Source organism: Anguilla anguilla, chromosome 1 (assembly GCF_013347855.1).
Source record: "Anguilla anguilla isolate fAngAng1 chromosome 1, fAngAng1.pri, whole genome shotgun sequence".
NCBI lineage: Eukaryota > Metazoa > Chordata > Actinopteri > Anguilliformes > Anguillidae > Anguilla > Anguilla anguilla.
This window is the reverse complement of record NC_049201.1, coordinates 39633659-39646904: the sequence shown is the minus strand read 5'-3', so window position 1 is coordinate 39646904 and position 13246 is coordinate 39633659. Positions and strand designations below refer to the sequence as shown.

The 13246-nt window shown below is 49.4% G+C and overlaps 1 protein-coding gene across 2 annotated transcripts in view; it reads right to left on the bottom strand.

The window, feature by feature from the left end:
* The window catches only part of kiaa0586 (KIAA0586 ortholog), a 206722-nt gene that overhangs the window by 70780 nt on the left and 122696 nt on the right, over positions 1–13246 (bottom strand). For both annotated transcript variants that reach the window (XM_035416304.1, XM_035416312.1), the window contains 3 exons: positions 9741–9916; positions 9391–9474; positions 3514–3591 (listed from right to left, as the gene is read on the bottom strand). In XM_035416304.1, coding sequence (XP_035272195.1) covers positions 3514–3591; positions 9391–9474; positions 9741–9916 — 338 coding nt within the window. The remainder of the gene's footprint in view (positions 1–3513; positions 3592–9390; positions 9475–9740; positions 9917–13246) is intronic.

Genomic DNA, 13246 nt, shown 5'->3' with positions numbered 1-13246 from the left:
CTGAGATCAGCGCTAAGCATATACCACCCAAATGGTAGCATCCCAAAAAATGGTACGCTATACAGTATGTAAAGTGCTGTGCAGCATGGATCCATTACAGAACCTAGCATCATATGCCATAACATGCTTAATATCCTTAAAGTTATCCTATAGGCATTTACTTCACCACCAGATCCTGGATACATCCATAGTGAAATGGATCTGCAGGCGGTGGTGCATTGGCTGTCCTGCCCTGGTCGAGTCACGCAGTACTGTGGGTCTCAACATCGGAATGTGATGCCCTACAAGTGCTGCTACTGCCCTTTAAGGTCATAGAGATAAACAGACTCAAGATGCACAAAGCCATCATCTATCTGTGCCAGGACACCCTCCGTCACACTTACTGTGCTTCAGCTGGTCAATGAAAGGGCTGTTTGCAGACAGATTACATAAACCCCCGTTCTCTTAAATTCCTCCTCTTCCCTCGTCCCTCGAGACACTAGAGCATGCCTAAGGCAGTGGTTCTCAAACTCAGTCCTGGGGGACCACTGTGCATGCTGCTTTTCATTCCAACCTCAAGTGGAATCCCAGAATTTTAACAAACTGTTAATTTTTCTTAATTAGGCGCTTTTCATGTTTTAGAGCTGGAGTCCCCAGTTGAGGTTGGAATGAAAACCAGCATACACAGTGGTCCCCCAGGACCGAGTTTGAGAACCACTGGCCTAAGGTGTTGAGTTAAGGCACCACTTTTGCTGAAACATGCTGAATTTTACAGGAAATTTCATACTGCACATGCTGAAATTTCTATGTACACACCAGGCATTAAAATACCCAAGCCAGCATAACATCTGCAGCTGACTTTAAACCTCATCAAATACAAAGTTGTTCAGGTGATTCCCCTCAAATGTGCACAACCCAGTACCTCGTTTAGCCTACCTATTGTAGGATCTGGGATCTTGAGACACTTTTCATCTTTTCCAGAGGGAAGACCTTTCCATACCTTAAAACACTTCCCCCTAGTTGCATGAATCTGTTTTAAAGATATACTCCCATAGAGTCATTCAGAAATCATCTCCCTTGTAGGCAGTAGCCCCACACATCTCCCTGTGGTGTTTGGTCTCTTACCCCCCTCACCGCTGCTGTTGCAGGGGTCAGCCCTCGCAGTGGAATATTTCCCTCTAACCCTTCTATGTAAAGCAGGGCTGTCTGTGTGGTTACATGTTGTGTCCTCCTCACCTATGCAGCAGTTCTATATAACATACGGCTTATTATTATGAATCTAAATAACAGCAGTAAATACCTGGCCTTACAAAGGAATACAAATTAAAAGTACGAGTTATGCAAATTATCCTGAATCAGGCATTTTCTAAGCCAAATACAAAAAGTTATGTAACGTGCATTTGCAAGTCTAGAATAAATAAAGGGTCTGCTCAGCTGGATGGTGTTAAAAAAGGAGGAGGGTTTCAGAAGCCAGCCAGGCATTCAGGAAACATAAAGCAGTAAAGCCTTATTATTACACACTGCAGTACAAATCTGAGGCTTTCAGCTCCTTCCGACATGCAGACACACAGTCGTCTGCAGCCAATACGCTTCCTCCGTTCAGTCCTGCCAAAGATTTTTTTTTCTAAAAACATAAAAAACGCACTGCAAGAGAAAACTGCTAAAGACAGACTGTGCCCTGTCGGATAGCCAGTCTCTTTAAATGCATTATCACATATACATCGTAAATACACTGATATTCTATGATATATTTATGATATATATATATGATATATTTTTTATTTTTTAACAGAAAAACATGCTCCCTTGACATAAAGCCCTTTTGCACACGATTTTCTACGTTTTTCTTGTAGTGAAAATAATATTTTTAAATGCCATTGTCTGAACGTGCAGTTCACACCAACGCCAAAAGAGGGCAGTGTGTAATAGCGTGTCCTCTCATCTGTACAAAACACCCCCACCTGCCCCCCCCAAAAAAGGGGGGAAAAAAAAGAGATTAAAAAAAAAAAACACTTTTCCAGAGAGCCGCTAAGCATGACAAAGACTGCTGGTCTTGGAATGGGCTTCCACGGCACACTAATGATGGCTGCAGTATTTCTGTTAACTGACTGCATGCCCTTGTAAGTACGAGCTGTAGTACCTGCCTAATGCCCAATTTGCGGGGCGCTTGCAGAAGCAGGCCACGGGCACATATGGGAGAAGGAGCCTTTGTCTGCGCGGCTGAGGGGACGGAGGGAGCCGGACGAATTCCTACACAGCCCAAACGCGCCCAGCGCATTGCTGCTGGCCGAAAGTTCCTCCTGCGCCGCCCGTTCACACCTTTCCTGCCGGGACCTGGTCTCCGGCTGCTGGAGGCACACTGGGCTTCACTTCTGTCCAATAAATACCCAAATTCTTTAACATTTTCAGAACCCCAGTACTGAGGAACTGAATTCGTTTTTGTTTATATTTTATGTAGATCTGGCAACCATCCCCTCCCAACGCACGTCCTCTCCGGCACACATGGAAACAGCACTGTATGGTACAGCCGTCGGCTTGCCTCAAATCCAGACGGCAGCCGGGAGCTGCAGAGAATCACACCCGCAATCGGGGTGGGTCGGTTTCGGCTGCTAAATCCCCTGCCCCAGCGCTGAACAGCGACTCCTGCGGTCGGTGCAGTGAGAACGCGTTCGTGTGCACCGCCGCCGTGTTTGGCTCAACGGGCCAAAACCGGGCTTTGGTTCTGAAGCTCACTTCCTGGTCTAGAGGAGAGACAGTGCTCTCCAGAACCAGAGCAGCTGGCTCCAGCACAGGTCTTTCAACCACCCGTTTCAATGTAAGTCAATGGTACCAATGTCATAAAAATACAAAGTCAATCATTTTGTCCCATAAGAAAATGTAGCCTCAGTAGGTGTTTTTTCCTTTGTTGATTGTCTCCCCATGTTCCCATCTGTTAATTTATTGTGTCATTTGGACAATAATTCAGTATTTTGCAGACCATTCAGGGACAATTAGTGTCACTGACTAGTCATTGCGCATCACTGTGGGGGGGGGGGGGGTGTTTTTTGTTATCTCACATGTTCAGTGGATGACCTGGACCAGGCCCACAACCATATAAATCTCAGGCTCCTATTTGTACAACATGGCAGCACAAAAACTGCACTTCCATGGCTTCAAAAAGCTTTTCGCGAGCCCATGAGCAGTCTATGGTTTGGCTGTGGTTCGTTTTCAGTTTGCCGTCGTATTAAGTATACGGCCAGCTTTATGACCAAGCTGTGCAGTCCTCCGGCCTCACGTGAAGTCCTGAACTTCTAAAGCATCAATATTTCCGGTCATGTGGAATTTCAGTATTTCGTCGCATAATCTGCCAAATTATAAACAGCATTCAAGAACCTGGATACATTATTTAGTAAAAAATGACATATTATCCTGCAGCTTGTGCTCTGAAACAGCAGGATGCAGCTGCATGCAGTTATATGTTTCAGGTGCTGTTCTCAAGCTGCCCTGACTGCAGTGTATAAATGGTCTTTAGTCCGTGATTTGGACATACTGTACCTGAGATATGTCAGCCACAGCCAGGTAATCGGTTCCAGGGAAGACGGTCAGATCTTCTTCTGGAACCTGCTCCACTGTCTGAGAGAAGGCAATGAGACCATTCCAGTTTACTGGCACAGTTGAAAAGGGCAGTGCGTCCTGATATCACAGCACACAGCTTTCATCACAGCCTTCAGACAAAGGAGGAAATGACACCATACCACACAGCTTTCATCACAGCCTTCAGACAAAGGAGGAAATGACATCATAGCACACAGCTTTCACTTCAACTTTCAAACAAAGTGGGAAATGACATCACAGCACACAGCTTTCTCCTCAACCTTCAGATAAAGAGGGAAAATTAATGCAGAGCACAGATGACCGCTTTGCTTCCCCTGAAAACGGTCTTTTATATATTCCAACGATGTTCCCTGGTTGGCTGCAGCGTCCCACTTCAATGTGCAATGCATACAAAATGAACCTCCATGGTGAACCTAATCTCAGACATAAGCTATAATAAAATATTTTATTTGGACAAAATTCCAGATATATATTGCATCAAAACAACCTGCTCTTGTAGCCATCTGGGGGGTAAATACCAAATAAAGTGGACTTGTGATTGGTATCATGCTGTTTTTAATTTCTGAGAAATTGCTTCCTGGCTGAAGATTTTAACATTTCAAACTCACATCCCGAAGAATGAACAAGGCAAAACTGGGGCATGTCCAGGCATATGACATCATCAGATGCGCTTTTGAGCAGAAGAGTGGAGAGACTGTCCAGCAAACACTGGCGCTGGTGCAGTATACACAAGGTGCTGAAATATGTATACTGTGAAGCAGAGAAAATAATGGATGCTTTATCAGATGGGGGAACTTTGAGGCAGAACATCTGATTTAAAGAGTCAATAAAAAAATAATGAGGCTACTGCTGCAATGCTGGCTGGCAGTTCATTTCTTCACATGGGAATGACAGAAGAGAAGGACTGAGACCAGTTATCGTTCATTTGCTTAAGAGAATCCCTTACCCTCTGCTGACTTTGCATTGTTTACGTTTGTACTCAGTTCATGCACAGCTGGACATTTTACTGAGGCAGTACTGACTGAGGGATGAGAAAAAGGTCCCGTCTGGGAGTCAAACCTCCCCCCACCCCCCGGTTCCGAGCCCAGTTATCCAAACGCCAACCACACAGACGCCTCCCTGCCAATTTAAACGCGATAGCACCCACTATCAACTTCTCCATCAACACCCATCACAGAATTAAGGAATGCGTTTCCCCCCGATCATTTCATAAAATCCCACGGTGGAGAGGAACGCTTAGTGTTCTCATAATGGAGGTTTTTCGGCAGATTGCGCCACGGTTAAGACCACGCAGCTGACAGGTACCGAACCGCGCCCGCTCGACGCGCTACGTTCAGGTGGAATAATATCCGACGGAGCTGCACATTGGCAGCGACTCCTCGTGCTTCAGAGCGCGAGCGCTGTGCGGCTGCACTGTGCGGCGTGCGCGGGAGCTAAAGGCTGAGCGCCGAGCGCTAGCAAAATGGAAAAAAAAGCCCCTGAATGATTTATTTGGTAACCCGGTAACACTGATACGAGCAGATGCCCCGATCGCTCGCGATGCCAAGCTCTCATAACCAGAGGCTGTGTTCGCTGGCTCCGTCCCCTTCCGCGGTAGTGTCTGTCTGCGTCCTTCGTTAAAAAAATATGACACGGAGCGATTTTTTTAATCAACCTCTCCCGTGCCCATTCCAGATGAAACATCTGCCGGCAGAGAGGCAACAGCTTGGCAGGAGGAACGGGGTGAAATTGGCAATACGGTGATACGGCACAGACAGAACCGCGGCCATTTAGCGGTGATATTTACACGGCGAGCGCGGCACGGACGACTGCTGTTTGCGTCCCCGGCTCCGTCTGTATTTGCGCCGGCGTTCCGTATTGTTCTCCGAACACGCCCGCGGACCCTTACCTCCTCCGTCTCTGAAATACTGACCGTCCCCTCCTTTCCAGTTCCCCAGGGGTGCACTGCAGTGCTCGCCAACATCGGCGCAGAGTCTCATGCCACCTTTAACCAGGCTCTGAGGACGCTTTGATAAACTGTACATCTTTTTTGCCCCATCTCTACTTAATGTAATCTATCTCAGTTCCTTTTCTTTATATCTCAAATGACCAAGGTAGTTTTTTTATTTTTAAAAAATTACCAGTCTTATCCATGAAGTTCTCTAAGGAATAGGAAGAGGAGGTGGCGGACGTATGGGAAAAAATAAAGAATTGTTTACGCAAGTCAATCATGGGAAAAGCCTATTCAGCTGGTGTGAGCGTTATGTCACGTTGGCCAGACTCCATTTCATGAGTGAAACGTAATGGCTGCGATGCCACCGCCGCGTGTGCCGATGAGCAGACAGGAAACCTCACAAGTGTGAGCTCACGCTAGTGAATATCAGCCTGCGTGTTCCGCGCCCGACGAAGAGAACACACAGACCGTGGCCAGGCTACGGATGAAAAGAGCGAGAGGAGGAGGAGGAGAGAGGGAGGGAGGGAGGAACTGGCTCTCTGCCAAAGGAGTACGGGGGCAGGGTGCTGCAGTAGCCCTGAGAGGAGAGTGCGACGGCATCATTCATTAATATTCCGCTCACACTGCAGAGAGAGAGCGAGCGAGAGAGAGAGCGAGCGAGAGAGAGAGAGCAGGTCAGCAGTGGGCAGATGATTCACAGCTCCACATCAGAGAGACAGAGATAGAGAAAGATCTAGGGAAGCCAGGGACACGCAGTACTGTGAATACAGAAACAAGGATAACAACACAGTATAGCCAAGACCGATCAGACCGACACAGCGCTCTAACGAACGCAGCCGAACCAGGAACGCAGACAGGCATCGGGAGACAAACGCTTGGGCGCACTGGCGCGCAGAGAAAAGCGGAGTGTAACGCACAGCAGATGTGTGCATGCCAAGCCAACACGGAGCGTAGCAGCGTGCGGTCCGGTGCCCGCAGCCCGAACCTGAGCCCACAGCGCTGCTCCGACGTGCCGTGTGCAGGGCTGCGGATACGCAGCGCCCCGCCCCGCCCCGCCCCGCCACCTCCGAGCCGGGGTGGGGAGGGGAGGGGAAGGCGGGTGCAGGCTGAGCGAGGGCGTCTGCGGGGTGTGAGATCAGCATTAGTCAGCCCGACGGGCTCGCCGCTGAAGGCTCCCCGCAGCTGAGGCCCGCTCCCTCTCCGCTCGGCCGTAATGGAGATCCTGGCTCGTCCCCAACTGTGTCACAGCTCCCACCGTCTGAGCACAGAACCCGCTCTCTGCCTCCGCGCCGCGCTGCTCACCGAACAGCGAGCGAGAATAATCCACCCCCAAAAATATGACAAGGAACGAGACGAAAAAAACCTTGCCAGGGTTTGAGGAAGGCCGTTTCGGTCTTGTGAAATGCGTTCCCAGGAGACCCTCTCTGACCTGTGACCAGAAAGTGGTCAGTAATGTGAGGGCGAGCGTGTAGTGCTAGCTCAGGCGCAGAGCGGCGCCTCGCTCCTCGGCTCGCTCGCCTCGAAGGGTTAAACTGCAGAGGATGCAGAGAGCTGGAGCCGTACCCAGGGTTGCTAGGCAACCAGATGTGGCTGACTTGAGATGAAAGAGCGAGCGCTTGAGCAGCCAGAGGGAGAGAGAATCAACAAGACCGGCTGGAATTTCGCAGAAAGGCTGAGAACGATTTAACTGTAGACCAGCTGAGACCGTGCAAAATGACTGAGACACTACAGAATGGTTTAACTGCACACCAGCTGAAACTATGCAGGATGCCTGAGATTCGGCAGATTGGCAAAAACTGTTTTTGTGCAGGTTAGTAGTTTCATGAAACACGCAAAGCCATGCTGTGACCTCGTAAAGCCAGTTGTAACCCAGGCCACACATTCAGAGACCTGCTCTTACTAACATGCAATTACAAAAAAACACAAAACACATTCATGGACACACAGCACCACACTCCTACACTCCCAAAAAGTCCACAATCCTGCATTCAGCTCACCTACAGTCTGGATCACAGCTTAGTCTCTCTGCAGCTCCTACAGTCTGGAGCACAGCTTAGCCTCTCTGCAGCTCCTACAGTCTGGAGCACAGCCTAGCCTCTCTGCAGGTCCTACAGTCTGGAGCACAGCTTAGCCTCTCTGCAGCTCCTACAGTCTGGAGCACAGCTTAGCCTCTCTGCAGCTCCTACAGTCTGGAGCACAGCCTAGCCTCTCTGCAGCTCCTACAGTCTGGAGCACAGCTTAGCCTCTCTGCAGCTCCTACAGTCTGGAGCACAGCTTAGCCTCTCTGCAGCTCCTATTGTCTGGAGCACAGCTTAGCCTCTTTGCAGCTCCTACAGTCTGGAGCACAGCTTAGCCTCACTGCAGCTCCTACAGTCTGGAGCACAGCTTAGCCTCTTTGCAGCTCCTACAGTCTGGAGCACAGCTTAGCCTCACTGCAGCTCCTACAGTCTGGAGCACAGCTTAGCCTCTCTGCAGCTCCTACAGTCTGGAGCACAGCTTAGCCTCTCTGCACCTCCTACAGTCTGGAGCACAGCTTAGCCTCTCTGCAGCTCCTACAGTCTGGAGCACAGCTTAGCCTCTCTGCAGCTCCTACAGTCTGGAGCACAGCCTAGCCTCTCTGCAGCTCCTACAGTCTGGAGCACAGCTTAGCCTCACTGCAGCTCCTAGTCTGGACCACAGCTTAGCCTCTCTGCAGCTCCTACAGTCTGGAGCACAGCTTAGCCTCTCTGCACCTCCTACAGTCTGGAGCACAGCTTAGCCTCTCTGCAGCTCCTACAGTCTGGAGCACAGCTTAGCCTCTCTGCAGCTCCTACAGTCTGGAGCACAGCCTAGCCTCTCTGCAGCTCCTACAGTCTGGAGCACAGCTTAGCCTCACTGCAGCTCCTATAGTCTGGAGCACAGCTTAGCCTCTCTGCAGATCCTATAGTCTGGAGCACAGCCTAGCCTCTCTGCAGCTCCTACAGTCTGGAGCACAGCCTAGCCTCTCTGCAGCTCCTACAGTCTGGAGCACAGCTTAGCCTCTCTGCAGCTCCTATAGTCTGGAGCACAGCTTAGCCTCTCTGCAGCTCCTATAGTCCGGAGCACAGCTCATATGAGCTGGAACACTGCTGAGCCAGACTGGCAGAGTAGGCAGAAATACCGCTGGGATTTCTGAGCAGCTGGTACATTGGTCTCATTATGAGGACACTGCAGAGAGCTTGGTAATGTGACAGGAACACTAGCAATGACGTGACTCACAGGTCCTAGTGAAAACATTACCGCCAGCACTGGCTGCATCGCACGTCCAAGACATGCCAGAACTCTGCCCGCCCACTATGGCTACAGTCACACCGCGCACTCAACGCGTCTTTGTCCCATTCCTGTGGGCGTGGCAGTGGGACAAACTCAGGCCGCTCTCTGCACCGCCAGGAATACGGAGGAAAGAGGCTGGGGGAAAGGGTCAAGGGGAGGAAAGATTCGGGAGAGGAGGTGGGGCCAGGGAGGCGAATGAAGGATCATTTGAAGAGCAGTGTCATGCCCTGCATTCCACTAGCCCCGTCTGGAAGAGTGAAGAACCTGGGGAGAGCCGAAATCTGCATGCCGCTGCAGTTACTGCAAACCCTCGAGCCTTGAGAGAAATGAGAGCAGCTGCAGTGTGTGCTGGTGCGTGTGAGTGTATACACTCATGCCACTTCTGCCCCTTTGAGATTTCACCCTAGAAAGAACACTGAACCCACACTCTTTTAAACTCTCGTCTGACAGCACTAAGCACACGAAACTAATGCAGCAGAAGAAGCTGAAGAAGCCACAAGTGAAAATGTGACTTCAGCAGGGACCAGTTCATCTTCCACACACACACCGTCCTGCGCGGATCGCTAATCTGCTCTGGGACACTCACGTCTTACCTGTATTCGTGGGGGGTGAGGGAGGGGCGAGGAGGGCGCCGGGCTCGCACCAGAGACGCTGTCGATGTCCACGCGGGGGAGAACCTGTGTGGAAACCAGCAATGAGTGCCGTGCATTCGCGCTCACAAGCAGCAGCTCCCTCAGGAAAGCCAGCCGCTGAAGCGCTCAATGAGGCCGGAGCACGACGGGAATCGCTGATGAGGTAATCGGTCTCTCTCTGATTCAGTTCCCACATCAGTGAGCCTCTGCTCAGAGCTAGCCGAAGCGGACATTTTGTGGGCTGGGTTAGGGTCATGCCTCGAGAGGCAGGAAGGATGGGACGGAACTCGCACCGACGCGGCCGCTCTTACCTGCACCCGGAGCTGGGGCTTCGGCTTCCTCTCGGACTGAACCTCCATCACCACCACGTTGGGCTTGCTGGCCTGTTTGGGCGGGGCCGGGGGGATGGAGGCGGTCATGGTCACTGGACGGCGAGTGATGATGACACGGGAAGGCTGGGGGGCCCCTCCGTCCACTCTGGGCTGGCCTGGACAGTGGGGGGGTGGGGGCTTTGCATTAATGAAGGACCAAGGGATGTGACTCCTAACTCGACCTAAACCAATGCCCCACAAAGCACCGGTCTTGTAATACTGATTGTTAATACTAACTGGCAGAAATGAACAAAGTTTGACCATGGAGCAGGGAGCCACAGGAGGGCACAGACAGGAGGTGGCAAAGTGCGTCATCCAGATACATCCACAGGCAGTGGGTTTACAATCACTGAAGCCATTTAAAATGAAACAGGAAAAGCAATTCAGTAAAGACTGTAATAGAAAAATGCATCCTTTTTTGCATAAGGAAATTTGCATGCTTCAACAGTCAGATTTGCAGAAATAATAATAATATATTTCATTTATTTATTTGTATTTAAAATATTAAACGCAAGGTCTCAAAAGAGGCAAAGTGTTTTTCTCTTCAGTGGAATCGTTAGCAGCAGGCAGAGCACAGAAGAACAATATTGTCCTCAGACTCCTCACTGCAGTATGCAGTTACACAGAGACCGTACACACACGCACACACTGTACTGGCAACGGTTCAGCGGTACAGGAGGAACCCTCTGACATTCCCTTCCAGCTCAAGGGCTCACATTTCCCTCCAGTGTAAAAGATAATATCGCACGCTCTGTTTATCCAGCAGGAGGAAGTTCTTAGCGAGGAGGGAAGCTGAACAGGATACCGGGGGGGAATGGCGGCTGGGAGTGCACCTGGCTTCCATTTCGCTACGCTAACGTCTTTCGCCGAACCTGCGGAGGACGTCTCAATGACTCCAGGCATATCCACTTACTCACCCTAATGGCTGCCAACTCGCCGCGTTGCCCCGGCAACTTGCTGCACCATCGAAATGCGCGCCCCGAGAGTGTTTATAAGGGAAAGGTTCAGCCAAAGTGTATTACGATTAGATCACTGCTTTTTCCGATTTGCTTGGCTATCGCTGACGAGTCCTTCAATTAAGAAGACGTGCGACTCGCCCTGGCTCTTTAATAGCCGGATCGCATTTGCATAAATCTGCTCAGAAACTGGCAAAGAGCAATCTGTTTTTCCATTCCACAGCTCGGAGCAGCGGAAACATTAGCTTTATGATTTCCATAATTTGGCTGAGGGGCATCCAAACGGTGGCTTTGGAGCAAGTGGCACTGAGTCATTCGGAGAGCACAAATGTTTTAAATGGAAAACATGTGGGCAGGGTTGTGTAACTGCAGTAAAAGACAGGGTAGGAGAGAAGGAGAATGAGAGAGGGGGGAGAGAGAGAGAGAGAGAGGGAGAGGGAGAGAGAGAGAGAGAAAGGGAGAGAGAGAGAGCAAGAGAGACCTAATTTACATCCCTTGTCTTAGCAGGCAGGCTGAAGAGCCTAGCGAGAAGCTGAATGAACACAGGTCAAACAAATGCAGGAGCAGCGACATAAAAATTTGTCACTTGTAACAAATAATGGCCAATCGAGTAAAGGGACAGAAAGAAGCCTTTGTAGGTATGTGGAGCGGCTCAGATCCAATAGAGAAACTGCATTGATCACTGTTTCAGATGGGAAAGGCCCTTGAATGCTAAGTACCTTTCTCACTGCTGCAAAGTCAGCCAGCAATAAATCACAGACTTCACAGGCGGGGAGTCGATTCCTATTTCTATGGCCACGGGACCAGAGACAGGAGTGTGTGGGTGCCACACGAACATAATCACATAAACAGCGTCCCCTCATCATCTCTCCACCAACACACTTTCTATTTCTCGCACTCATACACACAATCGGTATTCCACAATCACCCTTCCACTTTCGCTTTATTTTACAATTCCCCCACGTCTCACACACACAAACACACCCATACAGAAACACGCACACACACACACACAACCACATACACACATACATGCACACACAAACACACACGCACACAAACGCATACAGAAACACGCACACACACACCCTACACAGACATACGCACACACACACACCCTACACACACACAAATGTACACACACAGACATACCCCAAACACCCTACACACACACACACACACACGCACACACACACCCTACAAACACATATGCACACACAAACACACACACACAAATGCACACACGCACATACACACACCCCACACACAACATACTCTACACACACACATACACACACACATGAAAGCACACACACACAATATTTTACATTTTACGCACGCACACAGGCACGGTCGCCCGTGACTGGTTCAACCACAATCCCCCCCCCCTTTTTTTTTTAACAAGAGTTCAGGAATTGAATTGGAAGGGGCTGAACTGGAGCTGGTTCCTGGTTTAACAAGGAGCCGGCATGCTCATATTTAACTGGCCCACGGCCACCGGCCACAATAACGGAGCGTGATGAGAGAGAAAACAGCACACATATGCTTCCACTAAACGCATGTTTTCATGTTCCCACGGTGAAAAAAAGAAGACAAAACCAAGCTCACTTTTCTGAAATTTCACAAAGAGTGGTTTATCCCTCAAAAGACTAAACAATGGAGGAAGGTTTTCCTCACTGTCCTGAATACATGTAAATATGTTTCCTGGGCTTTGTAGTTCTTTATCCTTTAACAGCTGGACAGAACACATAGATTACTTAAACATACACAGTGGTGCCCGCAGGATTCCCTCCCCAGTTACGCACCTGTATGCAGAGTACACACAGAGCATAGCTCGGCACCCCCCAAGGTTTCCACCTTGGCTCAAGGGCATAACTAATGAGGGGTAGAGGGGTAACAACACCCCCCCCCCCCCCCCCAAAAAAAAAACAAAAAAAAACAAAACAGGCCAAATAACCACCTTAATAATATAGCACGATGAGAAAAAAACAGTGAGCTCCATAATGTTTGGGACAAAGCCATATTTCTTCTTGATTTAACTCCATAATTTTTGATTTGTAATCAAGCAATTCACATGTGGGTAAAGTGCAAATTCTCAACTATTAAAGGGTATTTTAATACATATTGGTTTCACCACGTAGAAATAACAGCGCTTTTATACATAGCCCCCCATTTCAGGGCATCATAATGCTCAGTACAAATGCTTATTAATGCTCTCTCTGTCAACAGAAACTCAGATGAAACTCTTAAAAACCAAACTTTCAATTGGACCAAGTACTGAATGAAAACTGAATTCGAAAGTCAAATCAAATCAACTTACGAAACGGCCTCATGACTCACCAGAGACTGGCAGAGCACACTGATGATCAGACTCTCCAGGCACAGCGAGATATTTATTTATTTATCTCTGCCTGAGAGTGGGATGAAAAGCAGGTTTTATTAAACAAAAAGAACATGGCGCTCGACAGATGGAACACATCTTCCCTCTGC